The sequence below is a fragment of the Neovison vison genome, chromosome 12 (genome assembly GCF_020171115.1).
Source record: "Neovison vison isolate M4711 chromosome 12, ASM_NN_V1, whole genome shotgun sequence".
Taxonomy (NCBI): Eukaryota; Metazoa; Chordata; class Mammalia; order Carnivora; family Mustelidae; genus Neogale; species Neogale vison.
In genome coordinates, this window is record NC_058102.1 from 398,495 (window position 1) to 421,907 (window position 23,413).

Sequence of the window (23,413 nt, forward strand, 5' to 3'; positions counted from 1 at the left end):
GACACGTTTGGGGTGAGAGGGTAAAAGGGATGGCGGCCATCCGCAGTGATGCTGAGGGGCACTGACCAGGCATGTCCCGTGCCCAGCGGCTTCAATCTGACTTCTCAGACGGCCAGCGTGCCCCCGCACCCACAGGCTCCTCTACAAACAAGCTCCCGCCTCCATCTAGGGCTCTCCTCTGCCAGCAATGACATGGCTCCCCCGTCAGAGGCCATGACTGACCACCCTAAATGGGTGTCCCTAAATCAAGTGTCCCCTGCAACAGGCACTTCTTGCCCTCTCTGGCATTCTCTTCCCTCAAAGAGAAAGGGCAACAAAGACTTCTGCAAAGGTCCAGAGTGTAGATATTTTAGATAGTCTATGTTGTAACTGTCAACTCTGCCCTTGTAATCACCAAAGGCTGAGTGTGGCTGCCTTCCAACAAGACTTTCTTTTTTTTCTTTTCTAAGATTTTATTTATTTATTTATCTGACAGAGAGAGAGAGCGCGCGCACGCGCGCACACAAGCAGGGGGAGCAGCAGAGGGAGAGGGAAAAGCAGGCTCCCACCGAGCAGGGAGCCTGATGTGGGGCTTGATGCCAGGACCCCGAGATCATGACCTGAGCAAAAGGCGGACACTTAATGACTGAGCCACCCAGATGCCCTTCAACAAGACTTTCTTCATGGACAATTGAAATGTGGATTTGATATCAATTTCATGTGTAACAAAGTATTACTCCTTTGATTTTTTTTCAACCATTTAAAAATTTAAAACTAGGGGCACCCGGGTGGCTCAGTCGTTGGGTGTCTACCTTCAGCTCAGGCATGTGTTGCAGGGGACACATGATCACAGGTCCTGGGATCCAGCCCTGCATCAGGCTCCCTGCTCAGCGGGAAGCCTGCTAGTCGCTCTCCCGCTTCCCCTGCTTGTATTCCCTCTCTCGCTGTGTCTCTGTCAAATAAAGAAATAAAATCTTTTTAAAAAGTGTAAAACTATTCTTAGCTTGCAGGCCACACGAAGACAGGATCTGACCTGTGGGCCAGGCAGCCAACCCTGTTCTAAGACTTTACCAGCGCACGGTGTGTGACGCTCCGCGGACACAGGAGCACCCGTGGGCCACCCTGTCTGCCCCCATCCCTGTGCCACCAGTCCCAGGTACTGCTGCTCTGCCCTGTCCCCCTCATTCCTACCCTCTGTTCTCATCCCCAGTCCTTAACCACACCACCACCTCCCTCCTGCCATGTCCTAACACCCTCACCAACTGCTGAATGGAACATTTTAGGGAAAACTTTGAGAATGGTCAGTACCACCAATGACATGGCCTCTCTCCTCTGACCCCAAGACCCCACGGTGGGGCACTTCCCATGGCCAAGAGGTCACGTGCTGCCCATCCCCCCAGGAGGCCATGCAGCAGCCCGGGACCTGCTGCCCACTGGGGCACAGCCCGTCCGCCGCCGTCCGTCCGCCTCTGGCCTGGGGTCAGTCTGCTCTGGGCACCTTTTCACCCGGGACGCGCCGACACAGTCACTCCCCAGAGCTCAGATGAGAAATCCACACACAGGAGATGCCAGATCTTAACCCTCACGAAAACAAGCCCCCGGAGAGTGGCCTCCTTACTTCTCGGACGGGGTAAGTGTTTACAGGGGCTCTTGGTCAGAAGCCCTGGCTCCGGCCGTCCTCCAGCGCCGCCCGCCGCCTCCCCGCAGCCCCGCCCAGCTCCGGCCGGCCGCAGCCTCGGTACGTACTTGAAGCGGACCTTCTCCTCCATGTCCAGTGGCGGGTCCCGCGTGATGAGGCTCACCAGCTCCTCCATGCACTGCTGCCGGCACAGGAAGCCCAGCAGCTTCTGGTTCTGGGCCTTGCACTCCTGCAGGACGTCGTCCTCGTCCATCAGCTCCCGCAGGGTTACATCCTCCCTGTCCAACAGCTTGTCGACGTGGGACGTGCTGTTCAAGTCAAACTTCCAGAACATGGTGACGGCCAGGAAGCTGCAAGCAGAGACAGAAGGGGTCACGTCTCTCCGCAGCGTGAATTCACCGTCAGCGAGTCTACGGCGAGGTCCGGCAAGGCCATCCCCAGCACACGCCTGCGCTCGACGGCACTCTCCCCAGCAACGGCCTCAGACGGTCTCTCCAGGTCTGGCTCCAGAGCTCGCAAGGACTTCCCAGACCCTCTACTGCGCAGGCCCTGCAGCTTCTCTCGGGGCCCTCCGGCTGACCCACCCGCAGTGCTCTCACCCCCTCCTCGGGTCCCCGAGGCCAACGCACCCCCAGTGTCCCCGGTGTCAGCCCTGGGGATGCATCTCCCACCCAAGAAATGTAACAGCTCTACGACCCACCCGCCCTCTCAGGGTCCAACCCCCGCCCAAGGGACCACTAGGCACCTCTCCCCAGACGTCTCTGTATTGCATACATTGTCTGTAGATCATGTCTGACATCTTAAGAAGCCTCTTTGTCCAGGGCCAGACCGTCCCTCCCAGAACGAGCCAATCATCAAAGACGGCAAAGGGCCGAGCCGAGCGCTACGATGATCTGCAAACTAATCTGTCCAGAGCAACGACTCTTCCTGGGCCCACACATCCCAGGAAACCATCCTCCTCTCCCTTTATCAGCCCAGGGCCAGGGGCCAGGCAACTAGGGACCACCCATATAGCTCAGAGTCCACCAAAACTATTCAAATTAGGGTGCCCTAAGCTGCCCATCCTGCCCTGCCTTATCTTTCCCATGGAAACCCCAATAAAGCTCGTGGCTTAAGTGTTCCCCCACCCCCTCTTCTGCCTCCTGACTCCCCTGGGACTTCCCCATGTGGCCCTGCGTGAGGCCCACACCTCCTGTCTCTAGGACTGTACCTATAACAAACTGTTTTCCTGAGCCTCCCCCTTGTCTACGCTCCTGACCGCACCTGACTGACCATCTCATAAAAGAACGTGAAACCCGAGCAAGTCAATCTCCTGACAGCTCACTTTGCTCGTCTGGCCTTCCGCAACTCTGCCAACCCCTAGCCGGGCCCCTCCTCCCACCATCCCCATCGTGCCAAATGATCCAGGCTTATCCTGGTGCCACAGGCACCCTCACACGCACACCCCCTAGAAGTCGCCTTTTTTTTTTTTTTAAGATTTATTTATTTGACAGAGAGAGATCACAAGTAGGCAGAGAGGCAGGCAGAGAGAGAGGAGGAAGAGAGAGCCCCATGTGGGGCTCGATCCCAGGACCTGGGATCGTGACCTGAGCTGAAGGCAGAGGCTTCACCCACTTAAGCCACCCAGGCGCCCTGGAAGCCGCTCTTGACTGCCCCCACCCCTGCTTCTCCCACACACCACCCTCTCCAGGCTCTTGCTGTCTTGGCCTGGACTACACACGGTTTGTCCTGCTCAGTGAGTATCACAGGACAGGCTCCCAGGGCCTAGGCTGTTTGCCGCAAAGTTTTCACTGTTTGATACAAAATGAAGACTATAAGGCCTATATCCTTAGCAAAGTGAAACCTGCACTTTGAAATTATTAAATCTCTTCAATGTCATACCATTAACATGAGATGAGATTTCTCTTCTCCAGTATTTTTATTCAGAAGAGTAAAAGATCCCACACAATGCGGGAGCCCCGACTTGTCTATGTGGGAAGCCCGGCTGCCGGGGAGCCCCTCGGCCAGCCAGCCAGCCCCTGTCCCTGTCGCTTCAGAGCCTCTGGCCTTTGCTGCATCACAGTCATTTTTTCCAAGCACAGAATCTTCAAGCTCCTCCCATGGGGCGGCAGAGCTCGCCCGCACTCACCAGGCCCTCACCAGGCCCTCACCAGGCCCTCCGGCACTTCTGCTGTCTCCCCAGGCCCACCCTTGCACAAGGACATGGTTTTCCTCCGGCACACACAGAGTGCGGGCACTTTCCCACCCTCCCCAGCCGCACGGGGTCGTGTGCTCAGAAGGTCTCGCTTACTCAAGCCCACTGGCCTCGCCAAAGCCTCGCCAAACGGAGCTCACAAAGGGCGCGCTGGGACCCTGCTAGTGCCGGCGCCCGCGACAGGGTCGGTGGGGCCTAGACCGGCAGCGCGGGGCACTGCACAGTCTGACCCGACCTCGGTTTCTTTCTGGGTCCTAAGATCTTCCTATTTCTCTTGTGAGGAGTGTGGATGGGTATCTGTGGGTGCTAGCAACATACTTTGGGAAAGCAGAAAGAATTACCAGAAGTCACCTCAGGAGAGGCTGGCCGTCTCTGCCGAAGGCCCAGCAGAACGACTCCAATGCTCGGGTAACGGACAACGCAGGCAAACGCCAACTAGAGGGAGACGCCCACCTCGCCAAGGCTCTCTTCCCAACTAGAACCCGCAAGACACGGCGACCCGAGGCAGCGTCTGTGTCCTGCTCTCGGCCACAGAGTGAGCAAGCGGCTGGGCGGAGCACAGGATCCCAACCAAATGGACACGTTTTTCTAGCGGGACCCTAAAAAAGGACTGGATAATCCAAACGCAGATCAACAAGAAAAAGAAAAAGGAGAAAGAAGCAACAAATGGGAAAAGATGGCAAGAGAGCTAAGTCAACCGCGCCAACAAGCCAGAGAAGACAGAACGGCCCAGACTGTAAAAGCAAGAACTAACTACACACTGAGTACAAAGCTTACATGAAGTATAAAGATGCAGGGGTTCTTGGGGGGCTCAGTAGGCTAAGCCTCTGCCTTCGGTTCACGTCATGATCCCAGGGTCCTGGGACGGAGGCCCTAAGTCTCTGGGTCCTGGGATCGAGCCCCTCCCTGCGTTCCCTGCTCAGCGGCCAGTCGGCTTCTCTCTCTCCCTCTGCCCCTCCTCCTGCTCTTGCATGCTCCCCTCCCAAATAAATTCTTTTAAAAAAAAGAGTCTCTCTCTCCCTCTGCCCCTGCCCTCCTTTCTCCCCCTCCAATAAATAACTATTGTTTAAGAAAATAATAAATAAATAAAGATAAAGATACAGGTTAAAATTTCTTAAAAAGGTCGAACAAGCGGAACAGCAAGCAGCAAGCAAACATCACTCGGCAGACGGAAGCAGCAGTGGCACCAACCCCCGCCTGCTGTCGGCACCGCCTCGGGCATCAGGGTTCACTCTGCACTCATGAGGTACGCTGGGGAGTCCGCTCTTCGCCTCCGCTTACAGAGTTTCCCTAAAGCTGGTATGACCAGGGCGCATGGGGGGCTCAGCGGGTTGAGGCCTCTGCCTTCAGCTCAGGTCATGATCTCAGGGTCCTGGGATCGAGCCCCGCATCGGGCTCTCTGCTCGGCGGGGAGCCTGCTTCCTCCTCTCTCTCTGCCTGCTTGTGATCTCTGTCAAATAAAAATCTTAAAAAAAAAAAACAACACTGGTATTACCTCTTCCTAAAACATTCAGCAGAGTTCAGCAGTAAAGCCAAGGGTCTAAAATTTTCTTTGATGACATTTCAACTTATGAATTCCATTTCCTTAATAAGTATTTTCTATTTCTACTTGTTTTCATACTGATAATTTGCACTGCTGAATGAATCTGACCATTTTACCAAAACCGACTAAATTATCGGCATAAAGTTATTCATTTATCGGCATAAGTAATATCTGTCCTGTCTTTTTTCTTCATCAGTGAAAATAAAGGTTTATCAATTTTTTTTTAAGAATTTTATTTATTTGGGACGCCTGGGTGGCTCAGTTGGTTGGACGACTGCCTCCGGCTCAGGGCGTGATCCTGGAGTCCCGGGATCGAGTCCCACATCGGGCTCCCAGCTCCATGGGGAGTCTGCTTCTCTCTCTGACCTTCTCCTCGCTCGTGCTCTCTCTCACTGTCTCTCTCTCTCAAATAAATAAATAAAATTTAAAAAAAAAAAAAAAGAAAAAAAAGAATTTTATTTATTTGACAGAGAGAGATCACAAGTAGACAGAGAGGCAGGCAGAGAGAGAGGGGGATAGCAGGCTCCCTGGCTGAGCAGATCCCAGGACCCTGGGTCATGACCTGAGCTGAAGGCAGAGGCTTTAACCCACTGAGCCACCCAGGCGCCCCCCAATTGGTTTTATTAAATGATTCATGAATCGGGCAGCTTCCCATCTACCAGACAGAGGGGAACTCCCATCTCTTTTTTGTTAATATATAATTTCTGTTGTGATCAGGTAACAGGCTTATATTGTTTCATTCCTTTCAAATTGTTTTATGGCCTAGCATAGGGGTCAACGAACTGGGTGGCTCAGTGGGTTAAAGCCTCTGCCTTCAGCTCAGGTCATGATCTCAGGATCCTGGGATCGAGCCCCGCATCGCATCAGGCTCTCTGCTCAGCAGGGAGCCTGCTTCCTCCTCTCTCTCTCTCTGCCTGCCTCTCTGCCTGCTTGTGATCTCTGTCTGTCAAATAAATAAATAAAATCTTTAAAAAAAAAAAAAAAGCTATAAAGACATAAATAGCCCAGATTTTTTAGCAGGATTCTATTTTCAGCTTTGTAGGCCATATAGGGTTTCTGTTGCACATTCTTTTTCTTTTTCTTAACAACCCTTTAAAAACAAGAAACCCCTTCTTCTGTAAGCTGTACAGCAATAAGGAGTGAGCTAGATACCCCCCCAGTCTGCTGGCGATGACCCTGCCGATGACAAGGTCCATCCTGGTGAATATGGCTGTGTGCCGGAGAAGTTTTCCTTCTGTGGCTGTGGGTCAGTTAACTCAAGCTGGTGGACAAGGTTCCAAGTCTCCTGCACACTCACGATCCGTCTACTTGCTGTGACACCCTGAGAGGAGGCTGGGACCCTCACCTCTTAACTGCTGAGTTATGTAACTCTCCTTTGGATTCTGCAAGTGTTTGCTTCACGTATTCTGAATTTCCTTTATTATGTGGATGTATATTCAGAATTGTACGTCTTCTCAGTGTATTGCCTCTTTGTTTTGAAACATCCCTCATCGTATCTGGCAATATACCCCGTCTTACGTCTGCTCTGTTGGACATGAACACGGCACACGCTTCTGGTTCGGGTCACTATATCCTTTAACATCCTTCTACTGTCAACCTATTAGTGTCTTTATTTTCATTCTTATTAAGATTTTATTTGTCAGAGAGCAAGCCTGAGCAGGGGAGCTGCAGGCAGAGCAGGCAGAGGGAGGAGCAGGCTCCCCGCCAGACTCAATCCCGGGACCCCAGGATCATGACCTGAGCCAAATGCAGACACTTAACCAACTGAGCAACCCAGTGCTCCAAATCCTAGCAGATTTCTAAAATGTACATGGAAATTTAAGAAAATTAAAAAACAAAACAAAACAAAACAACCTTGACTAGGCAAAGCGATTTTAAAAAGGAAGAACAAAGCCAAGTACCAGCGCCGCCCGACGTGGAGACTCACAACGGCGTGACATTAATCAGGATGGCGCTGGTGTCTCAGAAGAACAAACCAGAAAGCACAGAACCAGACCGACATGGGTGTGGCCGACGGACTTTCAGTAAAAGTGCAACTCCGTGAGGAAAGTACTGGAAACTGCACATCTACAAATAAAATGAAACTCAACCCCTACCTCACACCACACACAAACACAGCCGTAGCCATAAAAACTAAAACTAAAATTTCTAGATGAAAACCTGAGGAAAGAAAATCTTTACAGACTTGGGACAGAGAACACATAAGAAAACATAAACTGGGGGCAGGGGGCTCCATCAGTGAAGGATTCAACTCTCGGTCTCAGCGCAGGTCCTGATCTCAGGGTCATGAGTTCAAGCCCTGTGCTGGGCTCCTTACTGGGTGTGGAACCTACTTAAAAGAAAAATTGTTAAAAGAAAAAACCTAATAAACAACACTTCATCAAACTTTAAAACTTCTGCTCTTTGAATGATACCATTAAGAAAATAAACCAGTAAGTCAGAGTGGGAGAAATATTTGCTCTCTATAGCTGACAGAACATTCATATCCAAAACATATAAAGAACTTTTAGGGACAACTGCATGGCATAGTGGGTTAAGCTCACAGAGTGGGTTAAGCCTCTGCCTTCAGCTCAGATCACGATCCCAGGGTCCTAGGATCGAGTCCTGCATCAGGCTCCTTGCTTAGTGGGGAGCCTGCTTCTCCTCCTGCGTGCCGCTCCCCGTTTATACCCATATGTGCTCTCTCTGACAAATAAATACATAAATCCTTAAAAAAAAAGAAGAAGAAGAAGAAGAAGAACTTTTACAATATAGTAAGATAAAGTATCCAATAAGAAATAGGCAAAAAAGGGGGGGGGGAATATTTGTATAGACACTTTATCAAAGATGCATGAATACCCAATAAGCACATGAAAAGATGATAAACACTCTTATCAAGGAAATGCAACTCAGAACCACAACGAAGTACTACTACACACCACTAAGACGGCCAAAATTAAAAAGCGATCACTGCTGCGTGCTGATGAGGTACTGAACTAAATCCCCCCAGACTGCCCAGAGGACCATAAAACAGCTACTTTGGCAAACAGTCTGCCGGTGTCTTATGAAGCTAAGCTCACACGTGCCATGTGATCCAGCAGTCCCAAACCCAGGCACTCCCCGGCAAAAAGGAAACCCTATGTCCGAAGACCTCTCACAAATGAATGTTCAGAGCCACCTCCCTCACAACAGCTAATGCTGGAAAGGGCCCAACATCCATCAAAAGGCGAACGCAGGGACGCCCGGCCAGCTCAGTCAGCACAGCGCGACTCCTGACGCCGCAGTTTGGAGTCTGAGCCCACGCTGCGTGCAGAGATTACGTTCCAAGTGAAATGCAGAAGGGCACCTGGGTGGCTCAGTCGATTCAATGTCCAACCCCTGATTCCAGCTCAGGTCATGATCCCGGGCTCATGAGACAGACCTGCATGTCAGACACCAAGCTGGGTGTGGAGCCTGCTTGGGACCCTCCTCTCTCCCTCTCTGTCCACCCCCCCAACCTCATGCAACCTCGCTTCCCCCCAAATAAATAAATACATGAAAAGAGAACAAGCAGAAACGCAAACGGCGGTGCACGGCCGCCACAGAGCGCCCCCCCACGGAGAGGACCGAGCACAACACAGCGGCATCTCATCAGCGCGGCTGGTGAAGACGGGGACACAGGGTGCGCCGCTGAATGACCCTCCATCTGAGCTTCTACACGAGGCAAATGAGCCTGTGGTGACAAAGAGACCAGGGAGGCTACGGCCAAGGGCTGCAGGAGGGAGTGACCCCAAATGAAATGAGGAAGTTCTGGTGCAAACGCCGATGGGATAAAGCTGTCAAGCTTCACAGAATCACAGACATAAAATGGATTTACTCACTTACACCTCACTAACTTCTTTAAAAAGATTTATTTGTTCATTTGAGAGAGAGAGAGGGCGTGAGCAGGAGAGGCAGAGGGACAGGGAGAGAGAGAATCCCAAGCAGGCTGCACACTCCGCACAGGGCCCGATGTGGGCTCTGTCCCAGGACCCCGAGATCGTGGCCTGAGCCAAAACCAGGACGTGGACACTTCACAGACTAAAGCCACCCAGTCACCCCCTCAGTAACATCTTTAAATATGATAAACAACAGAGAGAGGTAAAGAAATCAGCAAAACAAATAATTAAGGCTAAAAGGTTGCTGATAAGCTGGCTCCAAAGTCGAGAGCAGGACTCAGAAAGAATTCATAAGCCAGAGAGGCCTGCGGCAAAATAATCTGTAATCTTAAGTCTGTACGATTTCAACGACAAAAACAGCCTGACCCACTTTTCTCCCCTCAGCCACTGTTTGCAGACCCCCTCTGTCTTCTCCCACACCTCACTGACCTCCTGGACAGCTCCACACCCCCCCTCCCGACTCCCATTCAATATCCCTCTTCTGCCTTCAGCATTACTGCTATTAAGAACCTTTAAGTGCTCTGTTAACACAGTAAGGCACTCTAATAGATCTTAAAATCACTAATCAAAAAAAATGTTTTAAGTGGGCTGCACCCTCAGCACACAGCCCACTGCAGGGCTTGAATCCAAGACCCTGACATCAAGACCGGAGCTGAGGTTGCGAACTGGATGCGGCAGCTCTCGGAATCCGTGGAGTGCCGTCAGCACCTCACCCTCCTTCACCACCAAGCGGACGATGGAGCGGCTCTCCTTCCTTCCACAGCTACGGAACTTTCTAGGGTCATACCCGGTAGACACCTCTTCGCCTGCTGATACGACAAAAGGAGAAGGGAGGGCATGAAAACATAGTTCTCTTATTTGAAGGAAAGCAGAGATATCATTAAGCTTAAAAAGTCAAAAGGAGGGGGTGCCTGGGTGACTCAGCAGGTTAAGCCGCTGCCTTCGGCTCGGGTCATGATCCCAGGGTCCTGGGATCGAGTCCCGCATCGGGCTCTCTGCTCAGCAGGGAGCCTGCTTCCCCCTCTCTCTCTGCCTGCCTCTCTGCCTGCTTGTGATCTCTGTCTGTCAAATAAATAAATAAAATCTTGAAAAAAAAGATAAATAAATAGATCTTTTTTTAAAAAAAGGAATAAATAAAAGACTGGAAAATATGCACAAAGCGAACATTAACCAAAAGAAAGCTGAGCTAATTCCTTCTATCTGACAAACCGAAACTTCGGACAGAGACGCAAGGAGCGACAGACAGGTAAAAGGGACACGGAACTACGCGTCTGTCACCACCACAAACGCGCACACACATGCTCTTCTTCAACCTCCGTAACTTCAGGGCAGCACCTGACAGAAGTCCCTAAATGAAAAACGGTTTGGCCTTGGGCAGTTACTCAAAAGAAGTAACACCCTGAGCTCAAACAAAACTCTGCACGTTAGTGCTCCCAGCAGCTGTGTCTGTAAGGGTCCAGTCCGGAGAGCCCCGCACGAACGCTTAGCCACACCGCGGCCCCCTAGCCCCCCTACGCAGGGACTGGCGCTCAGCAACAGAAAGAAAGAGCAAGAGCCTGCTGATAGCACAACAACCTGGAGGCGCCTCTAGAGGAAGAAACCGACCCCACAGGCTACTTACTGTGCGATTCCAGCCACATCTAACATTTTGAACTGACAAAATGTTAGAAACGGAGGACATATTAGTGGCTGCCGTGGCCAAGGATGGGGGATGTCGTCTGGGGGGAAGAAGTGGGCAAGACGGAAGTGACTGTGGTTTTTATAAAAGGGAGCATGAGAACCCTTGCAGCTGTGGAATCAGCCATGACAGAATTCACACGGACGACACACTGCACAGAAACACACACACAAACAGAACTGAGCACGTGTGAACAGGATCAGTGGGCTATTTCAGTGTCAATGCTTGGTTGTGGTACTCTACTGTAATTCTCAAACTGTTACCACTGGAGAAAACTAGAGGAAGTGAAGGGGCACCTGGGTGGCTCAGTGGGTTAGGCCTCTGTCTTCCGACCTGGGATCGAGGCCCGCATCGGGCTCTCTGCTCGGCAGGAAGCCTGCTTCCCCTCCGCTCTCTGCCTGCCTTTCTGCTGCTTGTGATCTATCTCTGTCAAATAAAGAAATAAAATCTTTAAAAACAAACAAACAAACTAGAGGAAGTGTAGAAGATATTGCTACTATTTCTTAAAGTTGAAACGTTAAAAATGGGAATACTATTAATAAGGCCAAGCTATTAAACAGATAAAAAAATTCCACACCCAAAGAACAGACAATACAAATTCTTTTTAAGCACACAATGAGACATTTACAAATATGAACCACACGTTAAATCAACAGAGGAAAGCTTAATATACTCCAAAGACTACTATCTCACAGACTGTGTTCTCCAAACACAATGAAGTCTAGAAATTCCAATTTTAGTATATGTGCTGCCGAAGCGAGCACTGAAGTCTAGAAATTAATAGCTAAGAGACAGGTTTTTTTTTTTTTAAATCCTGTATGTCAAATAAGCTGATTCTAAATTTCACACAGAAATGCAAGAGATCCAGGATAGACATAAGATCTTGAAAAGAAACAAAGTTGGAGGACTCACACTCCCCCGATTTCAGAACCGACCACAAATCTACAGGAATCAGAGCAGTGTGGTGCGGGCACAAGGACAGACACACAGACCCACAGAGCAGAAGAGAGTTCAGAAATCAGCCTCACATTTACAATCAACTAATGTTTGACAAGGGCACCAACGCCATTCAATGGGGGTAAGACTGGTCTTTTCATTATACAAACTAGATATTTGCATGCAAAGTAATAAATGTGGACCCTTACCCATACATTATATACCAAGATCTACTCAAGATGAATCAAAGACCTAAATTTAAGAGTTTAAATAATAAACTCTTAGAAGAAAACAGAGGCAAATCACGACCTTGGATGTGGGGACAGTTTCTTAGACAGGACATAAGAGACAACAAAAGAAAACACAGACACGGGGCTTCTGGGTGGCTCAGTCAGTTAAGCATCTGCCTTTGATTCAGGTCATGATCCCAGGGTGCTCCGTGGGGCGTCTGCTTCAACCTCTGTCAGCCCCTCCCCCTGCGTGGGCTTGCTCACGTGCTCTCTCTCAAATACACAAATCTTAAAAAAACACACACACAGATCAATTAAACTCCATGCAAAATAAAGCTTCTGTGGGCGCCTGGGTGGCTCAGTGGGTTAAGCTGCTGCCTTCGGCTCAGGTCATGATCTCAGGGTCCTGGGATCGAGTCCCGCATCGGGCTCTCTGCTCAGCAGGGAGCCTGCTTCCCTCTCTCTCTCTCTGCCTGCCTCTCCATCTACTTGTGATTTCTCTCTGTCAAATAAATAAATAAAATCTTAAAAAAAAAAATTAATAAAAATTAAAAAAAAAAATAAAGCTTCTGTGCTTCAAACACCACCACCAAGGAAGTGTAAAAACGATTCACCCAAGGGGAGAAAGTTATTACAAAAGAAACTATTGCAAATCATACCTGTAATAAAGGACTTATATCTGGAATATACAAAGAATTCTTACAACTCAGTAATAAAAAGACAAATTTTAAAATGAGCTAAGGATCCAACGTGAGCATAGAAAGAGACATTTCTTCAAAGAAAATATCCAAACGGCCAACAGTACGTGAAAGATCCACAACGTCATTGGCCACCATCACCCAAAGCTAACATGAGATACAGCCTCACACCCACAGGTAACCCAAAAGACTGATTACAACAAGTGTTGATGAGCGTGTGACAAAACTGGAGCCCTCATATGTTGCTGGTGGGAATGCAAAATGAAAAAGAGTCTGTAATTCCCCAAATGCTGAAGCACAGAGTCCCCACAGGAATAGCAATTCCACTCCAAGGCATGTACCCAAGAGAGATGAAAATACGCACCCACATAGAAGCCTGCACACCAATGTTAACCACGCATTATTCACAATAACCGGAAAGTGGAAGCAGCCCAAATGTCCAATGAAGGGAAGAATGGATTCTTAAAAACACGGTACATCCACATAATGGAATATTACTCGGTACCTAAAAGGAATTAAGTACTGAAAGATGGATGAATCTGGAAAACACGCTAGGTGAAGAAGTCAGTCACAGAAGACCACACGGTCTATAAGGCCATCTCTATTAAAGGTTAAGAACAGGCCAATCTGGGGACGCCTGGGTGGCTCAGTTGGTTGGACGACTGCCTCCGGCTCAGGGCGTGATCCTGGAGTCCCGGGATCGAGTCCCACATCGGGCTCCCAGCTCCATGGGGAGTCTGCTTCGCTCTCTGACCTTCTCCTCGCTCATGCTCTCTCTCACTGTCTCTCTCTCTCAAATAAATAAATAAAATCTTTAAAAAAAAAAAAAAAAAAAAAAAGAACAGGCCAATCTGGGGCGCCTGGGTGGCTCAGTTGGCTAAGCACCTGCTTTCAGCTCAGGTCGTGGTCCTGGAGTGCCGGGATCGAGTCCCGCATCAGGCTCCCTGCTTGGCGGGGAGTCTGTTGCTCCCTCTGACCTCTCCCCTCTCGTGAGTGCTCTCTCTCTCAATCAATAAAAAAATCTTAAAAAAAAAAAAAAAAAAGGAACAGACAATCTATAGAGACAAAATGCATATCTGTGGTTGCCTAGGCAGGGGGATTGGTCAAATTTCTACATCATCACTGTTCCTAGGTGGCTGGGGTTTATGCTCATTTTTGCTTTCCATGTTTTCTTGTTTTTTTAACTTATTTTGGGAAATCTCACACATGCCAACTGCAGCGAGAAGTGTATATGAACCCTCCCACGTCCTTCCCTCAGCCTCAACACAGATCAGTTCAAGCCCATTCTCTTCCCTGGACTGTCTCCTACCCAGACCACTTGGAAGTACCCCAGACATCACCCATTTCACTGCCCAGCCTAGTGAAATATCAATCCAGTATTGTTAACTTTGCCATTAAGTTTGTCCTGGTGTCCCGGAGGTCCGCTTCATGAGAAGTTGGTTTTTGTTTTGTTTTGTTTAGTTTTAAAGATTTTTCCTGTTTATTTATTTGACAGACAGAGACCACAAGTAGGCAGAGAGGCAGCAGAGAGAGAGAGAGGAGGAAGCAGGTTCCCCGCTGAGCAGAGAGCCCGATGCGGGGCTCAACCCCAGGACCCTGGGATCATGACCTGAGCCAAAGGCAGAGGCCCATCCCACTGAGCCACGCGGCGCCCCGGTTTGTTTTCTCCGTACCAGAGACACAGGCAGCGTCTCACTGGCAGCACCAGGCACAGATGCACTGAGGCGCGCAGGGCACACTCAAGCACCGATCAGAGGCGCTGCTGGTGTTGCCCTGCGCGAGGCTGGGGCTGCGTGAGCCAGCCCACCATCACACACCCCATACAGAACAAGTCAGAACCAAAACTAAACCCAAATCCTGGGGCACCTGGGTGGCTCAGTGGGTTAAGCCGCTGCCTTCGGCTCAGGTCATGATCTCAGGGTCCTGGGATCGAGTCCCGCATCGGGCTCTCTGCTCAGCAGGGAGCCTGCTTCCTCCTCTCTCTCTCTCTGCCTGCCTCTCTGCCTACTTGTGATCTCTCTCTGTCAAATAAATAAATAAAATCTTTTAAAAAATAAAAAATAAATAAAAAAAAATAAACCCAAATCCTATTACCCACTTACTCGTAACTTATGATTTGAAACAATCTAGTTAATGCTCACTTATTTACCCCGAAATTATAAAACAGAAAGTTCAGAAGAGTAAGACATCCAAGGGCTCCTGAGAACCCACCCCGTTTACAGAATCAAGTGCACCATCTACTCATAAATCAAGCCCAAGAGGCCTGTCTGTAAAAGCTGGCCCACTTCAACACTTACACGACACAGAGCTTTTCTAGGCCAGCAGATCTTCTTCTTTTAATATAGAAAACCAACAGAGGGCTGCCAACTCTTTAATTTGGCCAAACCAGGAGGGAGGGGAGAGAGAGAGAAGATATAAAGGAGGAAAGGATTAACTATATCATCCATAATTACCTTAATTTCAAGAAACAATAACTTTTTAAATATTAAAAAAAGGGAAACCACAGTCCCTGGATTAAGGATAACATTTCACTCTGAAAAAACAATAGTTTTAAGAAAAACTCACCTCACCACACTTATTTGGCTCATGCCGCCAATATAAAGGACTAATGCTGAAGAACATCTACTTACATTTCCACTAACACTAGAAATAAGACCATTAATTTAATTTAGACTCTACGCCCCACTGACTCCTATCAGTACACTTTGCTATGACCTTAAATTTAAAAATCTCTGCAACGATATTTATATCCCTGTCACTATCCACACATTAAAAATGTTTTGAAGGTTTTATTTATTTATTTGACACAGAGAGAGAGCACAATCAAGGGGAGTGGCAGGCACGGCGAGAGAGAAAATCAGGCTCCCCACAGAGCAGGGGGAGCCGATATGGGACTCGATCCCAAGACCCTGGGATCATCACCTGACCCAAAGGCAGTCACTCAACCAACTGAGCCACGCAGGTCCCCGCTATCCACAGATTTTTAAGAAATACTTAAATGGAGACAACTTGGGGGCTCAGACCGTTGGGCGGCTGCCCTCGGCTCAGGTCACGATCCCAGGATCCTGGGATCGACACTGCATCGGGCTCCCTGCTCAGCGGGGAGTCTGCTTCTCCCTCTGCCGCTGCTCCCCTTACCTGTGCTCTTTCTCTCTCTGACAAACAAGTAAGTAAAAACATTAAAAAGAAGAAGAAGAAGAAGAAGAAATACTTAAATGATCACAACAGCGGCATCCTTCGAAGGGTTTGTCAAGCACCTGCTCTAGCCGGACTCTGACACTCGCCTCCAGGTGACCGCACGTATCTGGCTTCCAAACGTCTCTTGTATCCCAGCAACGTGCACTGCCCGGCACAGAGACGCTAGCGTCGCCTCAGCAGGGCCCCGCCTACAGAGAAGGCTAGCATCTGACCCAAAGGCCCACCGCCTTTGGGAAGAGTAAGGGGCTCATGAGCTGGCTTGAACGCCTCTGGTGCACCAGAGTACCCGCACAGCACGGGGGGTCCCCACACCCAGCAACACCCTGTCTGTCTGCAACACCCAGCAAACTAGGACCAACATCGTCTAGACGTTCATCCAACAGTCGCATGAGAGGAACCTGTTTACTGAGCATGACTATCACATGGAAGACAGACTCTAAAGAGAAATGCTGCCCACAACAGCACACAGTTCCATGAATGGAGCCCTTCAAAAAAGAACATTCTGTGGCAGAGACTGTTGCTAAGAGAAAACGAGAATCGGGAACGCACCCTGATACCTGCCCAGCTACAAACCGGCTGGGGTTTTGCTGGTGTAGTTTACGATCCAAGCCCTGGCTTTGCCATGTGACCTGGGGCCAGTTACAACATCTCTCCCGCCTTGGCTTCCACCGCAGCAAACCAGGGACAACGAGCATCCCACAGAGCTGCTGACAGTTAAGCCCAGAACCGTGGCTGGCACATTGTGTCCTCATGGATCCTGACAGCAAAAGGAAGGAAACAGATGAGGTCACCCGCCCTGCCACAGAGCACAGGCTCAGTGGTGGCCGGAGGGGCACACCTCCCCCAACCCCGTCTTCAGCGGCGTCACATGGTCACTTAAGCCGGACATGGTGACAGTATGTGCACCACGGAGATGAACAAATCCTTCAAACCACCACGTGTTTTACTCTCCCAGAAAGTCAGTTATTAAACATTTACCAATGGGCCACCGGAATTCGATCTGACATGAAAAGAATGGCAATGTGAATCCAGAGAGAGCAGATTTTTGCCTGATCAACCAACAAGTGCGCCCCTGTCTGTATCGGACACAGCGCACTGGAGGAAACACCCCAAAAGGGCGTCACTGTAAAACAGGACTGGGGTGGGACGAAAAGATCAGTAAATATTGAAAATTAGAAGTGAAAAGAAAACATAACCACAAAAGTAAATTAAAATAACTGTAAAATTGGTGCCCAGATGGCTTAGTTGAGGGTCTGCCTTTGGCTCAGGCCACAATCTAGGGGTTCTGGGACAGAGCCGCTCGGCAGGGAGCCTGCTTCTCCCCCCGCCCCCGTGCACTCCCCTGCCTGTGTGCTCGCACTCTCTCTGACAAATAAATAGAATCTTTAAAGATTTTTTTATTTATTTGACACAGATAGAGAGAGATCACGAGTAGGCAGAGAGGCAGATGGGGCGGGGGGAAGCAGGCTCCCTGCTGAGCAGAGAGCCCGATGCGGGGCTTGATCCCAGGACCCTGAGACCATGACCTGGGCCGAAGGCAGAGGCTTAATACTCTGAGCCATCCACACAACCCAATAAATAGAATCTTTAAAAAAAAAACAAACAGGGCGCCTGGGTGGCTCAGTGGGTTAAGCCTCTGCCTTCGGCTCAGGTCGTGATCTCAGGGTCCTGGGATCGAGTCCTGCATCGGGCTGTCTGCTCAGCAGGGAGCCTGCTTCCTCCGCTCTCTCTGCCTGTCTCTCTGTCTGCTTGTGATCTCTCTCTGTCAAATAAATAAATAAAATCTTTAAAAAAAAAACCTATAAAAGAATAATTTACGTAGTTCTATGCAATGTGATGAAGTGCTTGAACCTCGGTGAGGTTCGGTGGGGTGAGATTCGGAGCCGACGGCTAAGAAAGAATTCTTAAGACGTCTTTGGTGCAAAAAGGTGGTTTATTAGAGCACGGAGACAGGACCCGTGGGCAGACGGAGATGCTGCTGCACCGGGCATGTGAGGAGGGGCTGGTTACATACACAGGAGTTGGGTAGGTGAGGACAAAGGGGTGTTCAGAAGGGCTGTTGGGGTAAAGTAGACCGTCAGGATATTGAAGGCCTGGTTACGATCAAGCCAAGGCCGCTTTCCCTCTAATGCGGCACTAACATAAAGACAATTGGGAGTCTCCTGGTGGAATGTGACATTCCTGCTATCAAGCGTCATTGGTAGGGAGATTTAGGTTTAGAAGAAATTTAACTTTATTTACTGTTCCTTCTACCTCAGCCTCCTTCAGTTTTTATGGAGGGGAGGGTGACTTTAGGGCTTGAGGAATTGAGTTATGTGCCTTTGGAAACTGGGCTATTGATAAGGTAACTTCTTTGTTGTAAATCTCAAGGACATTTGTAAACCAAGGGAGACTCCCGCTTTGCAGGATTGTAATCTCTGCAAGTTAACTATTTGTTTTTCTTTTAGGGCAGTCGGGGTGCCTGAAGAATGTGACACATATGACTGAGGGGAGCGGGTGGAGAGGGGGTGCAAGGTGCCAGCTTCTGCTTTGTCCTCAGTGTAGTGAGTGTGAACCTTTAATTAATAAATACAATAAATAAATAAATAAAAACGGAGTAAGCCTCCCCTACTCCAGCTAAACATAAGCAAGTAAAAAACATTTATAGCAGATAAACAAGCATAGCAAGTAAGCCTAGACCAATGTGTGTATAGTGATAAGACTAATGTGTGTGCAGTGATAAAGATGAACGTAGAGCAATAAGCTGCAAATATTTTGACCAGTAAAATGATATTGCAAAAATGTTGCAGAAACATGTTTTCGTGTTTATGTGTGTTTTGATGTACAAGCATGAGAAAAACAAGTGATGTAACATGTTCATGAAGGAGACTTAGCACAGCACATAAAAAGAGGCATCGGTTGGACTGAGCGAAGCGAGTTCCCTGTCGGGAGAACATCATCGCCGGTGCTGCCGACGCCCCGACAGTCTCGTGGCCGACCACTCGCTGGTTCCCAGTCGCAATGTCTGCGGTGACCTCTCTGTCTAGATTGTGAGGCCACGTCTCCATATCGTGACAACCTGACGAGCTGCCAAACCACGACGATTGTGGTGCGGACCTCGTCCCAATAAAGATCAAGTGAGTTACATCGCATCCGTCTCTCTCTCGCTCCCTTTCTTTCATTTACGTTGCGACCCCCTGGCGGCATCACTCAGCCAGCCTCCTGCGCCCTCATCATAGGCACTCAAAGAAGTCATGGCCACCTAAGACTGTCAAACACACTGTCCAGGGACGCCTGGGTGGCTCAGCGGGTTAAAGCCTCTGCCTTCGGCTCAGGTCATGATCTCAGGGTCCTGGGATCGAGCCCCGCATCGGGCTCTCTGCTCCACAGGGAGCCTGCTCCCGCCACCCCAACACCGGCCTCTCTGCCTACTTACGATTTCTGTCAAATAAATAAATCTTTTTAAAATTTTTAAAAAATAAACAGCATGATTGTGTTATAATTTATTTCTAATAATTCCAAAATCTGAAGTCTTAGACTAGGGTCTGTTTCTACTGGTTTTCACTCTGATGTCTTATTTCCTTGTATGCCTGGTCAGTTTTGTCAGTGTACAAATCAACATCCATAAAAGTATCTGTAGGGGCTTTTTTGGTGTTTTAGGATAAAGGTAACTTCCTCCAGAGAGGTTTTAAGTTTGCCCCTGCAGGATGCCTAAAGGCATTCACCAAACCAGAAAACTTTAAATTTGTGCTTGATTTCCCTGAAGCACCAGGCAATGTGAACCGAGGTTAGAAATCCTCACAAAAGCCAACCCACAGCCACAGGTACTGCCCCCGCCTTCTTTCCCGTGGTATTTAAGAGTAAAAAGACAACCAGGGGGCAAGGATGGAGTGACACAGGGGAGCTGCTCCTTCACTCCTGCCCTAAGGATGGAGGCCCCTTTTCACATGCAGAGATTCCCCTTGGGCTCTGCACCTTGAGAGGACAGTGGATCTTAACTGACCCCTCTTCCTATCCTAAAAGACCTCTAAAATCAAAGTCCCACTTTGTCCCAATCAGCAAATGCTCTCAGGGCAAATGCATCCAGAGGTATTTACTCCCACTTCCTGGTTTGTTCTTCTGGTTTCAGACTAGAATTTCCTTGTCATATTGTCAGCTTTGGTTTTTTTGTTTTTGAATCCAACACTTTTAGTTGTTTTCCGTAAGGTAGAGGGTAGGAGGTTAGAAGACAGTCCAAATAACCTAGTTCAACCTTTATTGGAAACATTTACTAATCAAAATGCTGCAGTTTTCTGCCAAATAAACCTGACAAACAATTCTATACTGAAATTTATATTTTCTTATCACTTTGAGGAATGATTCCACTCTCTATTCATGCTAATGTGACATCTGTTGTAGGTAATCTATCCCTTACCTGTGACTTATAAGTTCTTCTCTCTGTTGCTAGACGATTTCAAAGTATGGACATAGGTTTCTTTTTTTATACCACCTGGGACATAGCGTGCTTACTAAATTTGTGGATTTATGCTTCTTACTAGTTTCCAAAAAGGCAAAGCTATTAATATTTTGAATAATGCCTCTCCTCCATGTTTCCTATTCTTCATCCCAGAAACTACACAATTAGGACCCAATTTTATTTTATCCTCCATTTCTCTCACCTCGTTTGCCATCCCCCATCTCTCAGTGCCGCAGGCTGGTCATTTCTTCAGACTGCTACTTCAGTTCACAAATTCTATCTTCAGCCCCATTTTAATCTGTTTAACCCATCTATACTGAGTTTTTAATTTCAACATTGTTTCTACCTCTCAAAGTTCTACTTGGATCATTGTGCTACTTTGCTTTTCATTACTAATTTGCATCCTGCTTTGTATTATCCAGTATCTGCAGGCCTTGGGGCATGTAATCATGCTAACTCTTCCTCTCGGGGGTATTTATATTCTTTTTTTTTTTTTTTTTTAAGATTTTATTTATTTATTTGACACAGAGAGACAGCAAGAGAGGGAACACAAGTAGGGGGAGAGGGAGAAAGTCCCCGCTGCGTGGGGAGCCAATGTGGGGCTTGAACCCAGGACCCTGGGCTCATAACCTGAGCCAAAGGCAGATGCTTAACGACTGAGCCACCCAGGTGCCCCATGTGTTCTGACTAGAAGTTCAAGTCTGCTTAAATTTACTCTACAGAAATTCCAAGGGCCAACGCTCAGTACGCCTCCCTCCGAAGAGGATTTATTTTCTTTAGTGAGGAACAAGGGCGTCCTATCACAATTCCTCACTGTTTCTTTTCTTAAATTTTTTCTTTTTTGGCCTTTGGAGAGTTACCTTAGTTGGGTTTTCTTTGAGGGGGGGTTGGTGTTTGTTTTTTTTTTTTAAGATTTTATTTATTTATTTGACACAGAGAGAGAGAGATCACAAGTAGGCAGAGAGGCAGGCAGAGAGAGGGGGAAGCAGGCTCACCGCTGAGCAGAGAGCCCGATGTGGGGCTCGATCCCAGGACCCTGAGATCACGACCTGAGCCGAAGGCAGAGGCCCAACCCACTGAGCCACCCAGGCGCCCCTGGTGTTTTATTTTTTAAAGATTTATTATTTATTTATTTGAGAGAGAGAGCATACACACTCGTGCATGGGGGAAGGGACAGAGAGAAAGAATCCGGAAGCAGACTCCCTGCTGAGTGTAGAGCCCGACTCGGGGCTCAATCCAAGGACGCTGAGATCATGACCTAAGCTGAATCAAGAGTTTGGCCGGCTTAACTGACCTGAGCCACCCAGCTGCCCCAGGTTTTTGTTTTTGTTTTGTTAAGCAGGCTCCGTGCCCGGCGTGGAGCCCAACATGGGCTCAAACCCATAACCATGCGATTAAGACCTGTGCTGAGGTCAAGAGTCCGAATGAGGGGCACCTGGGTGGCTCCAGTGGTGAAGTCCTAGGATCCATCGGTGAAGTCCTAGGATCAGGCCCTCCATCAGGTGCCCTCCTCAGTGGGGAGCCTGCTTCTCCCTCTCCCTTTGCCCCTACCCCTCTGCTCCTGCTCTCTCACTTTCTAATAATAAAAATCTTAAAAAAAAAAAAAAAAAAGACTCCAATGAGCCATACAGGTGCCCTGAGCATGTTAGTTCTTAATACACTGAAACGCTCACGAGAAGTCACTTTTACTGTCACCTACGCAGCATGTCACTGAACCGTACCGGGTGAGCCTTCTGAGAGCATCGAACACTGCAGGAAGCCGTGCCCTTCCCTGACTTTCATCCTCTATGGGGAGTGTATGCTCTGGATGGCGACCATGACAGCATCGGTGCCCTGTTTCACGTGCTCCCCACAGGTGAGAAAGAGAATGTGCCTCATTACATATGCAGGACTGGCCCTGTACTTCTGGGTTAGGGAGACCAAGTAACTTTTCCACAACAAAGTGTCTTAAAACCAGATACAGAAGGATCAAAAAACAGCCGAAAGACAATAAACCATTCATACACCTTCCAAACGAAGCATTTTGCGGTCAACCATTCTGAACTTCTTCAGTATATTTGCATAAATTACAACAAAGAAGAATTACAAAGGAAAATTATCTTACCTTCTATGGAAAGTTCTTGCTTAATTTTATATTCAAACAAAATATAAAAACATTTGGGTTTTTTTTCTCGGATTGTATGTGACTTTAAGAGAGATTTTTTCATTCAGGACATTTATAATCTCTTCACCTGAAAAAGAAGAAAAAATTTATTTTAAGTTCTGCCTGTGAAAGCTAACCAAAATAGTAGAGAAAAGGCAAAAAAAATCAGTATCTTAACTTGGTACTCAAAGTCTCAGACTATTTTATGATTAAGGAATAAACATTCCCTTGCCTTTGCTCATGCCAGAGACAACAGTACTGATGACGTACACCCATGCCATATCTGGGTAAGCAGCTCAATGGCTGGAATGTCACATGAGAAAGGTCCCCATGACGCTGTCCAGTTCTGTAACTATATGCCATCACCACTGGGACAGGCATGTCTCTGGGCACACCAAGACAACGACTGGAGAACTCACTGATAAGTCATCGCAACTTCTAGAAAAGCATTAGAACCGGGGACTTCTCATTTTCTATGTGCACAAAAGCCATGATTTTACCTTTTGAAAATTACACTTTAGCAAACGAGACAGGGGACTGCTCTGGAGTACAGAGACTTAAGAAACATGATCACCAAATGTAACATGCAGACCTTGAGCCCGTCCGAACAAAGCAAAGGTGATCACTTCCCGTCAAGTGTATTTTCTGTTCTTATCAGTTTAACATCTAACACAAGTCCACTTTCGAGGACAACAGGTTACATGTCACACAGATTTTCGGAACTGGAGGATGGGACAGCGGCTGGCTCCATCCATCCCGTGTGACAACCTAGGGCTGCAGCACCAGGAACCGCGCTCCCACCTTGGGGGAATTTAAACAAAAAAAAAAGGACAAATCAAATGTA

General features: G+C 48.4%; 1 protein-coding gene and 1 pseudogene across 15 annotated transcripts in view; one reads left to right on the plus strand and one right to left on the minus strand.

The window, feature by feature from the left end:
* The window catches only part of PPP6R2 (protein phosphatase 6 regulatory subunit 2), an 85,446-nt gene that overhangs the window by 36,192 nt on the left and 25,841 nt on the right, over window positions 1–23,413 (minus strand). For 9 of the 15 annotated variants that reach the window (XM_044229018.1, XM_044229017.1, XM_044229016.1 and 6 more), the window contains exons 2-3: window positions 22,531–22,657; window positions 1,726–1,968 (exon numbers count right to left, since the gene is read on the minus strand). In XM_044229018.1, coding sequence (XP_044084953.1) covers window positions 1,726–1,952 — 227 coding nt within the window. In that variant the 5' untranslated portion in view covers window positions 1,953–1,968; window positions 22,531–22,657. Of the gene's footprint in view, window positions 1–1,725; window positions 1,969–5,003; window positions 5,162–9,964; window positions 10,061–14,659; window positions 14,677–22,530; window positions 22,658–23,161; window positions 23,337–23,413 lie in introns of those variants that run through there. The other 6 variants (XM_044229011.1, XM_044229009.1, XM_044229006.1 and 3 more) reach the window with 6 other exon arrangements.
* Window positions 23,191–23,371, plus strand: LOC122892708 (annotated as a pseudogene).